Source organism: Sturnus vulgaris, chromosome 3, assembly GCF_052056855.1.
Source record: "Sturnus vulgaris isolate bStuVul1 chromosome 3, bStuVul1.hap1, whole genome shotgun sequence".
In the NCBI taxonomy this organism is placed as follows: domain Eukaryota; kingdom Metazoa; phylum Chordata; class Aves; order Passeriformes; family Sturnidae; genus Sturnus; species Sturnus vulgaris.
The window spans coordinates 42761339-42775166 of record NC_142245.1 but is presented as its reverse complement, the minus strand read 5'-3'; the positions used below and the strand labels follow the sequence as shown (position 1 = coordinate 42775166).

The 13828-nt window shown below is 35.5% G+C and overlaps 1 protein-coding gene across 2 annotated transcripts in view; it reads left to right on the top strand.

Annotated features, from left to right (window-relative positions):
- Positions 1-13828, top strand: part of WDR27 (WD repeat domain 27) — a 90429-nt gene that overhangs the window by 674 nt on the left and 75927 nt on the right. Inside the window, exons 2-12 of one of the 2 annotated variants that reach the window (XM_014875588.2) lie at positions 391-532; positions 2652-2776; positions 3242-3355; positions 4086-4137; positions 4636-4706; positions 5620-5734; positions 7040-7172; positions 9807-9910; positions 10344-10411; positions 11326-11459; positions 12881-12957. In XM_014875588.2, coding sequence (XP_014731074.2) covers positions 391-532; positions 2652-2776; positions 3242-3355; positions 4086-4137; positions 4636-4706; positions 5620-5734; positions 7040-7172; positions 9807-9910; positions 10344-10411; positions 11326-11459; positions 12881-12957 — 1135 coding nt within the window. The remainder of the gene's footprint in view (positions 1-390; positions 533-2651; positions 2777-3241; positions 3356-4085; positions 4138-4635; positions 4707-5619; positions 5735-7039; positions 7173-9806; positions 9911-10343; positions 10412-11325; positions 11460-12880; positions 12958-13828) is intronic. The other variant, XM_088161459.1, reaches the window with a different exon arrangement.

The following is a 13828-nucleotide window of genomic DNA, read 5'->3' as shown; positions in this document are numbered from 1 at the left end:
AATATTTGTTCCAGCTCTGTCCCCTCCCAACCTCTTATGCATCTTCAGCCTATTATTAGGATGGGGAAATGATAAAAAGTAGGAAAAAAGAAAAGGCCTCAATGCTGTGCAAACAGTCTTTGGCAACAGCCAAAGTGTTGCTGTGTTATCATCCCCATTTTTGACACAAAGTCCAAAGCACTGTGCCACGCAAGCAGCTGTGAAAAAAGTCAGCTCCATCTCAGCCAAACCCAGTACAGCTACATTGTAATTTAGGTGATTTTGAAGCTGTAAATAAAAACTAGTTATTGTTTTGTTGATTTCATGTACATTATCCATTTGTAGTTTTATATTATTCATAATCTTTGTTTGAAATGATTCATTTAACTCTTCTTTATCTATACTTGTCAGACCTTATTTTTGTCAGGGCATCATTACTCAATTTCTGCATTGTCATTTGGAAGTAAAAGCAATCCACTTCTTGTCTGCTCTGCCTCTCATGATCATGTGATAGTGTGGAATCTTGATGAATGTACACAGAACGTGGAAGAAGGTATTGTTTATATAATATATATATATATGTGTCATATATGTAAACAAAGAAGTGATGCAAAGGCAGCCATTCACCACCAATCATCCAGAACAGCCGATTTCTGAGCACCAGCCACCTTGGAAGACCACCCCAACACCTCCTTTCCTCCGATTCCTCCTTCTATAGCAAGATTGGTATTTCACGCCTCAGCCACTCGGATTCAGCAGCATGAGTGCCCTATTGATGCTGTGTTTCTGTCTTGCTCTTCTTCGGCAATGCCGAGGTGCTGTCATTGTCACAGCCGCCGGCCCCGCGGAGATGCTGGGCTGGGCTGGGTGGGAGCTGGCCGAGGTGCTGTGCCGGAACCTCGGGGCAAACACCGAGAAGCGCTGCAGAGGCAGTGACCTTCTGCCACTGTGGGATTAAACGGACGGGAGAAAAATTAATCACAGCAGTACTGCATAATTAAACATGCAACGCCAAAATACTTCCTTTTCTGGAATACTTGTGGAACTAGTGTTTTGTATCCTGCTGTGCCTCTCCTGTTTCTGGAACATTGTTTTCATGTGTGTGTGAGAGAGAGAGACCGATGCAAGTATCTGATTTGGGAGAAGAGTGCATGACCCTGTATCCTGACTACCATCTAGGTTTGGAGCCTCAACCAATGGCATTAGATACTGGGGAGCAGTGCTAACTTCTCTGCAAGCTTAAATTAATTGCAAAGTAGAATAATAATGAAAGGAAAAAAAAAAGCAAAATTCCCCCCAGAGTAATTATTCACTGGACTCCCAGTGGCAGTCTGTCCCCTTTTGGTGTCAATATTTAAAGTTGCATGGCATTGTCTCACACTATTGAAAGTTTCCTGCTTGTTATCTATAGTTAGATTCACTGATTATCTATAGTTAGAGTCAATCTAAACTAATGTGAAGGAGTTATCTTTGCTCCACTTTGAATTTGAAAATCTATATAATGTGAAAACTAACGTTGTAAAGAAAAGTTTAGCAGTATCAGTGTTTTTTGTAAAAAAAGTTCAATATTAAAATGTAGTCCATGTAAGAGTAGCGTAAAGAATCAAAGGGTGCTTCGGGAACTAGGAATAAAATGGGACTATGAATTTGGAGGAAATAAAACTGGAAGACAGAAATAGAAAGCAGCAGAGAGATAAAGATTGTGTGTAAATTTTACATCCAAATTGTCTGCTGCTTGATTTTTTCATTTTCTCTCCATCTACAGGCTCTTCAGCAGATGCTGTAGAGTCTTTGTCTCCACAGACTGTCCTCTGCACATTCTTGGCATGTTTTCTCATATTATTTCTTATAAACTGTGTCAAAGTAGTTAGGGAATTATTTGTTCGACCTTGACCTCTTAATCAATTGTAAAAAGACTCCATAGCATCTTATATGAAAGCCTGAATGGACACCTGTAGTTGTGCTTGTATTCTAGATAATTTGTTCCCTGTGAAATCCTACAATTTAATGACATATCCAAATCATCCTCGCATCATTAAAGGCAGCATTATGAAACAGAGATCAGCAGAAACCAATCTGCCTGAACCAGTGAGATGACCAGAATGAAATCATGAAGACAGGATAGAAACATGATCTGTTCTCAGAGCTAGTTTTATCTAACTCTAACAATGTTTAGTGGTGTACTTTCTCTTTCAGCCCTTTCCCACAGAAAAATTAAAACCAGAGAATGAAAATCCTCTTTAATTTTTGGCCAAGTGACTGACATATTTTCCCAGAAGAAGTAGTTTTCAAAACCGTGTTTTGCTGGGCTTCAGTTAGGATTTCTTATCTCCAAAATGAACGTGGCACTAGTGGGTTCCATGGGCACATCACCCTACTCTAAAAATCCTTTCCCTGACAATCTTCAGTGTAAGCAAGAAAGCATGATTTTATGGGAATTATTAATATCACAAAGAATGCCAGATCATCAGGCAACAAGGCAGATGGAGGAATTCTGGTGGCCCATAGTTCTATGCTTTTCTTTCCAATACCCTGGTGTATTTAAACAATGCTGCTTTTCTGTAAATATTCCTGACAGAAACCGGGACAGCTCTGTGGTTAGTAACTGCTATGCAAAGCTTCTGTCAATCTCACTGCACCAGATTTTTGTATTAACAATACAATTGCTGCAGGGTTTACACCTCGAGGAATTGTTATTGGAACTCTTTTGGGAGTGGTGCTTCATATAAGATTTAGTCCAGATGATGAACAAGTGGCAGTATGTGCTGGAAATCAGATCTACATGTTAAGTGCAAAGGTGAGATAGCCTTCTTTGTAGCCATGGTATTGGTATTTCTTTTACTTATTCACTTTAAAATAAAATCATGATATGTAAATGCAAAATTAGGCAAAAACATTCACTTTGTGTCATAAAATAAATAGGAACTGGTGCTTGATGATGTATCATATATCAGATAGGACACTAGGTTTAAAGGATTGTAATGAATCAGTATCTCAATAACTTAGAAATAGAAAGTAATCTTGGGTCATCTGAAAAACTATTCCTGTATCATTCAGTCTGAAGAAGCAAAAGCAAGGTGTAGGGGCTTTGCCAGCAGGGTGGTATACAGGGCTTCACTTTCAATAAGAAAAGTCTTACTGAATTATACTTTGAAAACAAATCTGACAGTGCTTAGCAAGAGTTATTAATTTTTAAAACACTTAATTGTCAATTTTATGCTGAAATCTATTCTGTTTTTATTTTTGACTTGATTAATCACAGAAGGAAGCTATACTAGCTGAATTGGATGGACACCTGGCTCCCGTGACTGCTGCTGAGTTTTGCACATGGGAGAAAAGTATGCTCATATCAGTCTCAGAAGACAGAACCTTTAAGGCAAGGAAATTGTAGAGATTAACTTAAAAAAGGATAATTTAGTGAATATGTGATCTTATTTATTCCCCTTTAATATGCTCTGAGGATTAAGTAAAAAATATCTTTGACTTTATGGAGATAAGGACATTGTTCTTTGAATTGCTTGAAAAATTATAACAAAAATTAATTACTCTTTTTTAAAATAACAACGTAGGTTTTGTATATTCAAAACTTTCCACATTGAAGTATTAACTTCGGTGATTATTATCATCTGACAAATAGAAATAAAGTATTTTGATCATTTTGGCTGTAACTGAAGTGTTTCAGGTATGCTGAGCTGAAGGAAAACTTTTCCCTTTGAGTCTGGTGATACTGATTTGAATATTTCCTTTTGGGATTATTATACTGGGTTACTGTAGGCACCCCTCCCCTCTTTTCTTTTTCATGTATGCCTTGTCACAAATTTAGCTACCATTGCTGAGAAATCAATGTAAGAAAAGATGATGATTTCGGTATCCATATCATGTGAGTTTCCTCTTTTTCACCAGGGGTGCTTATCAATTGGACAAAACCCTTCATAGATAGAAACAGGTGCTGAAAAAAATTACTTCCTAAGAATATCACTTCCAATGCCTTCATTTCTCTGTTTTCTCCACGTGATGGCTATTAAAAGTTGTGTTTTCTGTACATATCTAAGATATCTAAGTAAATGCCTTTTTAAAAAATTTTTAATTTTTTTTTTAATTGAAAGGTGTGGGACTATTCTACCAGCCAGTTAATATATCAGTCAGGAATAATAACAGGTAATTTTTCTATTTTAAAATTTGGTTTTTTCATAGCAAAAACCTCTTATCTCTTACAATAATCTATGATTATTATAGAAGTTTTGGATTGATTTAGTGAAAATTATTCTCATAGACAAGGTAGCAGTAAACATTATCCTTTAAAGCCAACAGTAAATAGTTTTTCCTTTACAGTCTGCTTCCCAGTGGATAGTTTTAGTGTACTTTCATAAACAAGTCTGGAAACCATGCCACAGAAGCTTGGGTGACAGGGTGCAGGTGACAGGGTGCACTGCCATGGCAGCTTAGGTGACAGGCAGTCAGAGACCTGCAAACAGAAAGCCTCAGCAGCACAAAGGCTGTAGCACACAAAGCTCTGTGCACACATAAGAACTGCAGCAAGAGCTTTTTTTACCGGTCTGTATACATAGGAAAATTCAATATTGAATCATGTATTTTAATTAAATATCTGATTTGTGTCTACTCCAGAAATGCTTTTATCTTTCTTTTTTTGAGCAGCATTTCCTTTGTTAAGTCTGCTAATTGATGAAGAAAACAAACAGATTATCACTGGATGTGCTGAGGGACAGGTAAGTATTGTTCATTAAACTCAGTCTCTATGTCAAGAGTCAACTCTTATTGATTCTTCTATCTGTAAAAAAGTATCACAAACTGCCTAATTTTTTTTTTAATTGTTAAAAGAGTTATTTTAGTAAGCATAATTCAGTGCTTTTAATGTAAACCATAAATAGTAAATAAGACCTCTTTTACATAACAGAAACTTTTTCCTGAAAACCAGGAAAACTTTTAAGAGCACAATCAGTGATTATGTAAGAAGAGCAAACTGAAAGGCTATAAATATATCTGTTTTAAAAGAAAAAAGGTGAAAAATAGGATTCACCTATTTCAGCCAAAAAAAAGGAATGGATGACAATTAAATGGAAGAGGCTATGCCTTCACCATGTTGAAGTTCTAATAAAAATGTGGTAAATGTGAATATCCATTTCACCTCTTCTTTAATTGTAAGAATATATTTACATGATAATTTCCAGATGTTTTTCTTCAGTGTTGCTGTTCAGTAATTCTGAAGAAAATTAAAGCTTTAACTGTAGTAGTGTCTAAACTGAGAAAGGTATAAATGAAATTCATGCACACGACCCAGTGAGCAGTTACATGCATGTTACCTGTGATTTTTAATTGTGGCAAATAGTCTATAAGGAGCTTTTTACAAAACGCATGAACATGTGGGAATTAGATGTACAGTTCATTTGTAAACTGATGTAAACTGATCATTGATGCTTTTGCTATTTATGAATATATTATCTTTGATTAATCATCTTAGGGATACATATGATTGGAGTTCTTGTCCAAGGTGAGATACCATATACAAAAGTTCACTAATTGCATCTGTGGTTTTAAATATTGGATCTTTAGTTTGTGTTCATGTAAGCTTTGTATTTAGTGACAAAAGGTTATTGCAATTGCTTTTTCTCTTTCTTACAGCTTTGGATCTTCAGTTTAATCAGTGATCATAATTACCGTTGCATAGCACATATCGACTTAAAGAAAGAGCAAGAGAAATTCTGTAATAAAATGTGGAAATCTGGCAAAGAAATAGGTAGAACAGTGCTCCTAGAATGCTGTTTATGGTATAGTCTAGTTGTTACTAGCTACTGAGTGTGTGCTGTTTTTTCCATGGTAATTGATTCTAAGTGATAGACTTATGAGTTTTAGACTGTGTCATGGAATTCTTACTGAAGCTGCTATGTAGTTGGGTACTGGTGTATCTGGAAGGAATTATGCATGTATGTATGTAATGAATTCTTAGCCAGTCCATTTGTTCATGAAACATTGCATCACATGCACTACTAGGTATTTGGTTTTTTATTGAATTCATTGTCCAAGGCCTCAGTGATAACACACGCAGTGCCTAAAAATTAATCCCTTGTCAAAATGGAGTACTATTTCTCAGTTACCTTAGAAGTTTCTAGAATTCTCTTTTTTTTTTTTCTTTTTCTTAATTTTTTTAAAATCTATACCAGTGCCTTCAAGATATAATATTTCTAGTGACATTTCTAGTGCTGTAACACAAAGTGCATATGTCTTTAAAGACGACCCTGATAACCCCAGCAGGATGATTCCCTCATATCAAACTGGTATGACAGCTTTCTTGTTGTGCCTCAGGATGGCCATGAGCAGGTGACAGCCTTGGTACAATGGGAGGTGACCCTTCCCTGGTGTGGTGCAGATCCCCATCCCCTCAGCACTGCTGTGGCTTTCTTAGGGAAAGGGAAATCTTGCTTGCTCTTTTTCTGGACCAATGACTGTTGTATTCTTACCTGCCTACAGGTCCAGCTTCCATAATCCTAAAGTACTAATCTAAGGAGAAAGACTGCTACACTTCTTGTTATTATTTAAAATCTATGGATCTGACTTTCATGTTTCAAAGAGAGTGATGCAATGTCTGTGTCTAATGCTGAATTTGATGCTGGTAGTTCTTGAGTGTGAGTTACACATGCATAATGGATTGGAGGCCCCTTGGGAACAGGGAACTGAGGTGGATTTTCATCTTGCTTTTGGATTATGTTGTAACTTCAGTGTCAAGGGAATTTTCAGGCTAAGTGGAAAGATATCCAGCATTGTTGGAATATGGCTTTCAATGTCACTTCTTGAGATGAATACACTTAAAATCTGCAAACTCATTTTCAGCCATAAGTAGGATCTTTCTTTCTGTCTCTAGGTATTTGAAAAAAACCCACGTATATAACAAGGAAATCTGGCCCTTCGGAAATATCCATCTTTTGAGATTGATCTTTCTTGAGTGTGATCTTAGTTTATCATGACTACTGCAAATTTTCTTTTGAATCCTGTCTGTTTCCTTATTTCATAGTTTTTTGATAGTTGATATTGTTGACTTTCTTAGGTGAAGGGCAAAATAACTCCAAGCTTTGCAAAACAGACAACATGAGACCAGAAGGATCAGTGGAAACATCATTGCCTATCCTCTTAATTGAGCATTGTGACTTTTTTGTATGTTTCCATAATGAAGAAAACATGTAAGTCCATTAAAATTCCACCTAGTATTTGACTCGAATTTAAGTTCCTATTGGTTCTTGGATTATTTTCACTGCAAATTTGTATTTTTTGAAAAATGCAGTAGGAAAATCAAATAATGTTTTTAGTGATCTGCAACTTTTGGTGGCCTGCTCTTAGGAAGATAATGTACACAAGCTGATGCAAAGCTAAAACTAGGTTTTATTCTGAAAAATAATTCTATTAAAATGTCATTGAGAATATCCATTGTAGAATCAATTGATACCAGCTTATCAGGGAAGATGAGTTATCAAGTAATTAATAAATCAAATTTATTTGGAGTTTGCTTTCCTAAAGAATTATCTGATGCAGCCACTCTGTGACCGTGTCAGTTTGACTTCTAAATTTTAATAATTTTTGAACTACATAACCTGGTCCACTCAAACTTCTATCAGAGAGACAGATATTGCAGAACATGGTCCTTTTACTCATTCCCACAGAATTGGTTAGCCAGGAAGAATTAATTCTTACATTGCATTTCTTTCCTGAAGGGAAGTTTAACTAGCACCTGGGGACCTGCTCAGGACACTCCCAAGAACTGTCTCAAAGAACAACCTGTTGGATGATGATGAATTATTGCAGTCTGTCTTATTGTTTGTATATCACTCTCAAAGTATCAAAACTTTGTCTTCATCACAACTGTCTGTTTGATTTGAACAGCAGCACATCTTTAAAGATGACAAGTTTTCTGGTGCTAAAGAATCCACCATGTCCCTAGTGAAGTTGTTCCAGCAACTGACTTGTTCAATTTTACTTCTAGTCCGAATTACTCGCTTTTCATATGTAGGCTTTTAGTATGTTTTTTACTCTCATAGTACAGTGCCAGCCACTATCAAGTTCCCTCCTTGGACAGCAAATTCCAGCTCATGATTAAGTTACCTCTGCACTTCTGGATAAAATAGTTTGTACCTTGTAGAAGGCATGATTTGTGTAATGTTTATAACATTTGCTTTTGAAATTTTATCAATCTCATTTATTTTTTAATCCCCTTTTGGGACATGGTTGCCTGAAATGGATCCACAGTAATAGATTATTTGAAATAATTTTCTGAATTGAGATAACATAACTCTCCCGTACCCACCTGTTACTACTTCACATTGTATACATCTAAGGTCTATTTGTTCTTTCAGCTATGACTTCACAGTTGAATGTTTTATTCTTTTCATAAACAACCATGGCCATTAAATTATTACTATTAATTCAGTTCCATTATATTTTAGGTTGAGAGTTTTGTGTTTACAAATATTTTTTCTATTTATTTTTTAAAAACAATGTGTTGGCTTCAGCGGGTTCTTCAGATTTGTCTGAACAATTGAGCAATCCCTGACATGCTGCTTTTCCTGCCTGCAATGAAAGGCAACAAACTTTTGGAACACTGATGTCCAAAATTAGGTGTCTCACACTTTAAGCTTTTTGACATTGAGCAGTCTCATCACAATGGATTTTATTATTGTAAAGTGGGAGTGAGTTGAATTTTCTGGATCTATCACTTTATGGTGTTCATAATAACTTGATAGTGACACTTCTTTATAAATAATTCAAAGAATTTGCAAATTAAATCAGTCTGTTACTGCTGTAATGAAAGTAGTGCAAACCACAAATAAAATTATTCATATTATGTGAAGATATCACAAGCAAGAAATAAAACTGTCTATTTCAGTCTGCTTCTTAACATATTTGATGGTATATTTTGTTCTTTTGAGGTTTTTTTTGTAATAAAATAATACTAAGCCACTATAGTGAGTTTTTTCATACCAAGTTACAGCTTCATATTTTACCATATCCTTACTTCAACTCTTGTGGTCTGATTTTACAAATAAAACTACTAAGTCTACTGACTCCTATTTGGAAAACTTATTAAAATGTTGATGTCAGTTTTTATTTATTGTGGCATCAAAACATTTTTAGATTTTTTGAGAATGACAACTGTTATTTTGTTACAGTTATCTTATGCTTGATAATACATTTTTTCTGCAAGGGTGTTGACTGAAATTGTGACCAGTTGGTTTACTCTGTGGTGCTTGCAGAAGCTGGATTTCATTACCCAACTGCAATAGTGCTGCCACTAAACACAGGCTGAGACAGACATTCCAGACTTGTCTGGGTTTTTTTCCCTTCATTTTGTACTGGCTTTTCTCTTGTGCTTTAATTATGTAAAAACATACATTGAATTTCACTGCATTTTGGGTGTTCATATAAGAGTGGTGAAACAGTGAGTGGATTTGCGTCTTGGTTTGAATTTTCTTTTTGTGTATACGGTGCTTTTACAGCATCTCCCTACTCTTACAAACCACAGTAATTTTTGAAGAAAAGTATTTCCTGTGCAGTTTTAGATGTTCCATGAAGCACTTACGTGAAATCAAGGATTGTGTTTTGCTCTTTGTTTTCAAAACTTCACCAGTTTTGCTTGAAACTTTGAGCTACAGATTTGGAAAAAAGTAGCTTTAAATTCAATGTATTTTTTTTCTCTGTGTGCTTTATTATTCTTGTACTGGGACTGGGCAATAAGCATTAAAAACCCAATTGCTGTTTGTTGTACGGTAATAAGAAGAGCTTCTTTATCCTACTCAGAGATATTTTTCTCCTTGTTTTAATAGATATTCTTCCCAGAATACTAGCTATTTTTGGATAGGAACCTCTACTGGCTTGTTAATAATTAATTTGGCAAACTTTGAATTAGAAGCTACTTTATCTTACAGAGGTATGTTTATAAGATATATGATTACACCATAATGTGATTGCTTTTGTTATGTGACATAAATAGTGTAAGAATTAGATTGTGAAATAGCAGAATACAATAGAAACCAAATGTTTTTAAAAGATGTTTTTTCCTAATAGTTTTTGTGTGTTTTCCTCACCCTGGTGACTTTTCTCAGAAGACATGTTGGCACTAATCTGTGTAGCAGCTAGCAATGAATTTTTATTAATTTTTTCAGTTCATAAGTGTTAAATACAAGGAATGTTATTCTACTCCATTATAATTGGAAGGTAAGATAGAAGTGTATACTCTGAAGACAGTGGATTAGGGTCATGTCAAATTAGTATGAATGACTATTTTATGTGTGTTTTAGAGATAGGTTTTTTCTTCTGAAATGCAGATATTATTTTATAGCATTTTGTTCTTCTTGGTAAAGATTACAGTGACCTCAGCATTCAGATTGCCAGATCATGTGCATTAACAAGGAGGGCAGCTAATGGAAAGGTGAGTATACAGTAAAAATTGCTTTAATAAATGTTAACATTTCCAGTTCTTTTCAATAAATATTAATTACACATTTTGCTAATAGATTATTGCACAGATTTGTTTTATTTAATCTGAGTTACACAGTAACTTCTTTGAAGAGGGTTGGTTCTTCATTATGGGATCTGCTAGTTTGAAGCTCTTGCAGTTTATCCAGTCTAAAGTGATTAATGAGGAAAAGATTAATTGTTGCAGTGTTCAAGGTGCACCTTCAATGTTAAGAATGACCATCAGAGAAGCAGAGAAAATCTTTCAAGGGAAAAAACCACATTGTTATACCTTGCTTCTCAAAAAAAAAGTCAGGCTGTGCTAGTTCTGAATCCGTCTAAAGGATCTGTCAAAACTATTTGGGTTGTGGGAAAATTTCTATTGAAAGCCACTAAAAGTGATTTTAAGAAAATGGAAGGCATTCTTATCTGTATATTCCATTTGTGATGTTGCAGTTTTCCTAATAGAAGTAAGCTCAATCTACGCTACATATTTAGCATAGAAGTCTTTTGCTTTAGAGAAGGATTTTGTTTAAATTCAGTTCTTAGCATGTTCTCATCATGTTGCTGAAGCCAATCTTTGTTCCATGTGTACTTAGTTTCTCACAACTCTTACTGCAAAATTGTCTCTAGTGTAGGTGGCGTTGGAATTTCTGCCACTGTTATGTATGTAAGTTCGTTAAAACACATTTAAGCAATATAGGCATATTTTTGAAGGATAGCTTTAAACACTCTACCACTTAATGATCTTCATGACTAAGCCCATGGATATTTTTGACTAATTTTTATAAATTTCAGGAATTTATTTCACTTTTCATTATAAATGCATTATGTTTTGAACTTAAATTATGAAATAAATGGAGTTTTAATTTATGGTAATTGCTGCAGGTTTTATGCTTGATCACCTCCATGTTTGAAGACATGATTGCTGTGTTGGAAGTTAACCTTGTTGCATTGGTGAGAACTCAGCACAGTGATTTTCTTCCACGTGGAAATGAGGAAAGTCTATCAGTTATTGCTAGGTACAGTATAATTAAATGTTTTCTCTCCATGTTGGATGGTGGATTTGTTTATCTGGCACTAAAGTGTGTCATGTGGTTTTCTGCAGTTCTGCTTGTTGACATGGTTTGATTTTACTTCTTTTCCTATCAGTCTTTAGTTGTATAGAGAGGAAGAAATCACAGAATCACAAAATGATTGAGTTTGGAAAGCACTTCTTCAGGTCATCTTGTCCAACCTCCCTGCTCAAGCAGGGGCATTTGGAATCATTTGCCCACTACAATGTCCAAATAACTTTAGAATATGTCCATGGAGGGAGACACCACAACCTCTTTGGGCAGCCTGTGGCTGTGCTCAGTCACCTTCACAGTAAATAAGTGCTTCCTAGTGTTCAAAGAGAACCTCCTGTGTTTCATTTTTTGCACATTGCCTCTTGTGCTGGTGCTGGGTTTAGAGCACAGAGCCTGGCTCTGGAATCTGCCCTCCAGGCTGTACTGCTGCATGGGCTCATTCCTCCTCTGCTGCAGGACTTTGCCTTTCACCTGGCTGAGCTTCACAAGGTTGCTGTCAGCCCATTTATGCAGACAATAAACATCTCCTTGGATGGCAACACAACCTTCTGCTCTTTAAGACATTCCTCTCAGCTTTGAGTCATCAGCAAACATGATGAGGGCATACTCTGCTCTCTTATCCAGATTATTAATTCAGATATTGGATGGAATTATACCCATGGAATCATATGGAATAGAGTTAACCTGTGGGTTACTCCACTAGTTCCTGCTTTCCAAATAGACTTTGAGCCACTGATCATCACAGTCTGGGCCTGGTTGTTCATCTGGTTTTCAATCTACCTCACTGTGTGCTCATCCAGACCACAGTTCATCAGCTTCTCTGTCAGGTTCTTATGGATACAGTGTGGAAAGTCTTACCGAAGTCAAAGTAGACAATATCCACTGCTCTCCCCTCCTCTGCCAAGCCACTCATTTTATCACAGAAGTTTATCAAACTGATCAAGAAAGACTTCCCCTTGGTAAATCCCAGCTAGCTATTATTTTCTTGTCCTTTATGTCCCTAGAAATTATTTATGAGCAAATGTTGATATCTTGAAGATGACAACATCCCTGCAATATACACTGAAGTGGAAATTTCAGTGCTTATAATAAAATCATCAGTTAATATTCACAAAACTGGCATCTAACATGTAAAAGCAATGGTCTGTGAACTGGGTCAAGGCCAAGGCTTGTCTGTGCTGCTGAGTATCTGAGCTGATAACCCATCCACTATGCTTAGTTTTTTTTATTAAAATCTCATTGCTATTGCATGTGTACACGCACACACATGCAGACAAATAGCTAAAAAGGAGTTTGGGCACCTTTTTAAAATTTTTTTTTGAATTTTTAATTCATTTCATTGATCAATTTTTTGCGTCCATTTTATAACTTAGGTGTACTTTATTGGCAAATTCTCCATTGTGTAAAGGTTTAGAGAAGAGCATGAAAGTACCTTCAAGTAAAACACTTGGTAAGTATAAACTAATCATGAAATTAATTAATAACGCTATACATTTTTAATAACAGTAACTGACTTCCAGCTGGCTTGTGCCTAATACAATCAGTACGTTAATTTTTGTTTTAAATATATATTGTGTTATATTCTTACTTCAGTAGGAAGAATTTTACACTTCTATTAATACTTCATATCATACACATGTAATTGTAGTTGAAAATTATGGTTATAAGTATTTTTCTTTTTTCAAAAACCATTGCTTGAGAACCTTCTGTGGATTTAAGTGTTAGAGTGTAGAAGGTTTACATTTTTGTAAGCCATTCTTTTTCCATAGCACGCAGTAATTTTTTCTGTATAATTTGTCATTTCTTTCTTAACTTCAGTTATGAAATATACCAAACAATTGTTTTGGCATATTTCATTGCTCTGAATAATCTTCTGCCAATGCTGGATGTTTTGGAATTTAATTTTTATCTCAATATTCTACTGCTTAAAAAAAAAGAAGATCTGAACATCTTTTCTTGGACCAAGTCCAGTTGCCATTGAAGCACTTATAGCTTTTTTTGGTTAGCAACAATAAAGTTCAAAAAATATTTTTAAAAATGTTTTCATCCTCACCATTTGCACTTATTGTGCCAGTTAGACTGTCAAAGCTTATATCTCTAGGGGTTTATGGTATTTTCACAATACATCTACTGAGTTTTAGCTAGAATTCCAGGCTGTCTTGGACACTCAGCACTGACAACCGTGCTGCCTTTGTTGACATCTCATGATCAGATAGGTAAGTGCTGTAATGAAATCCTTTGGTCTCTTAAGGCGTGTGGTCCTGGGAGCTGCTTGGGAAGGGCCTTTTGGTGCCTCATTTCTGCATAAAGAGAAAGGATAG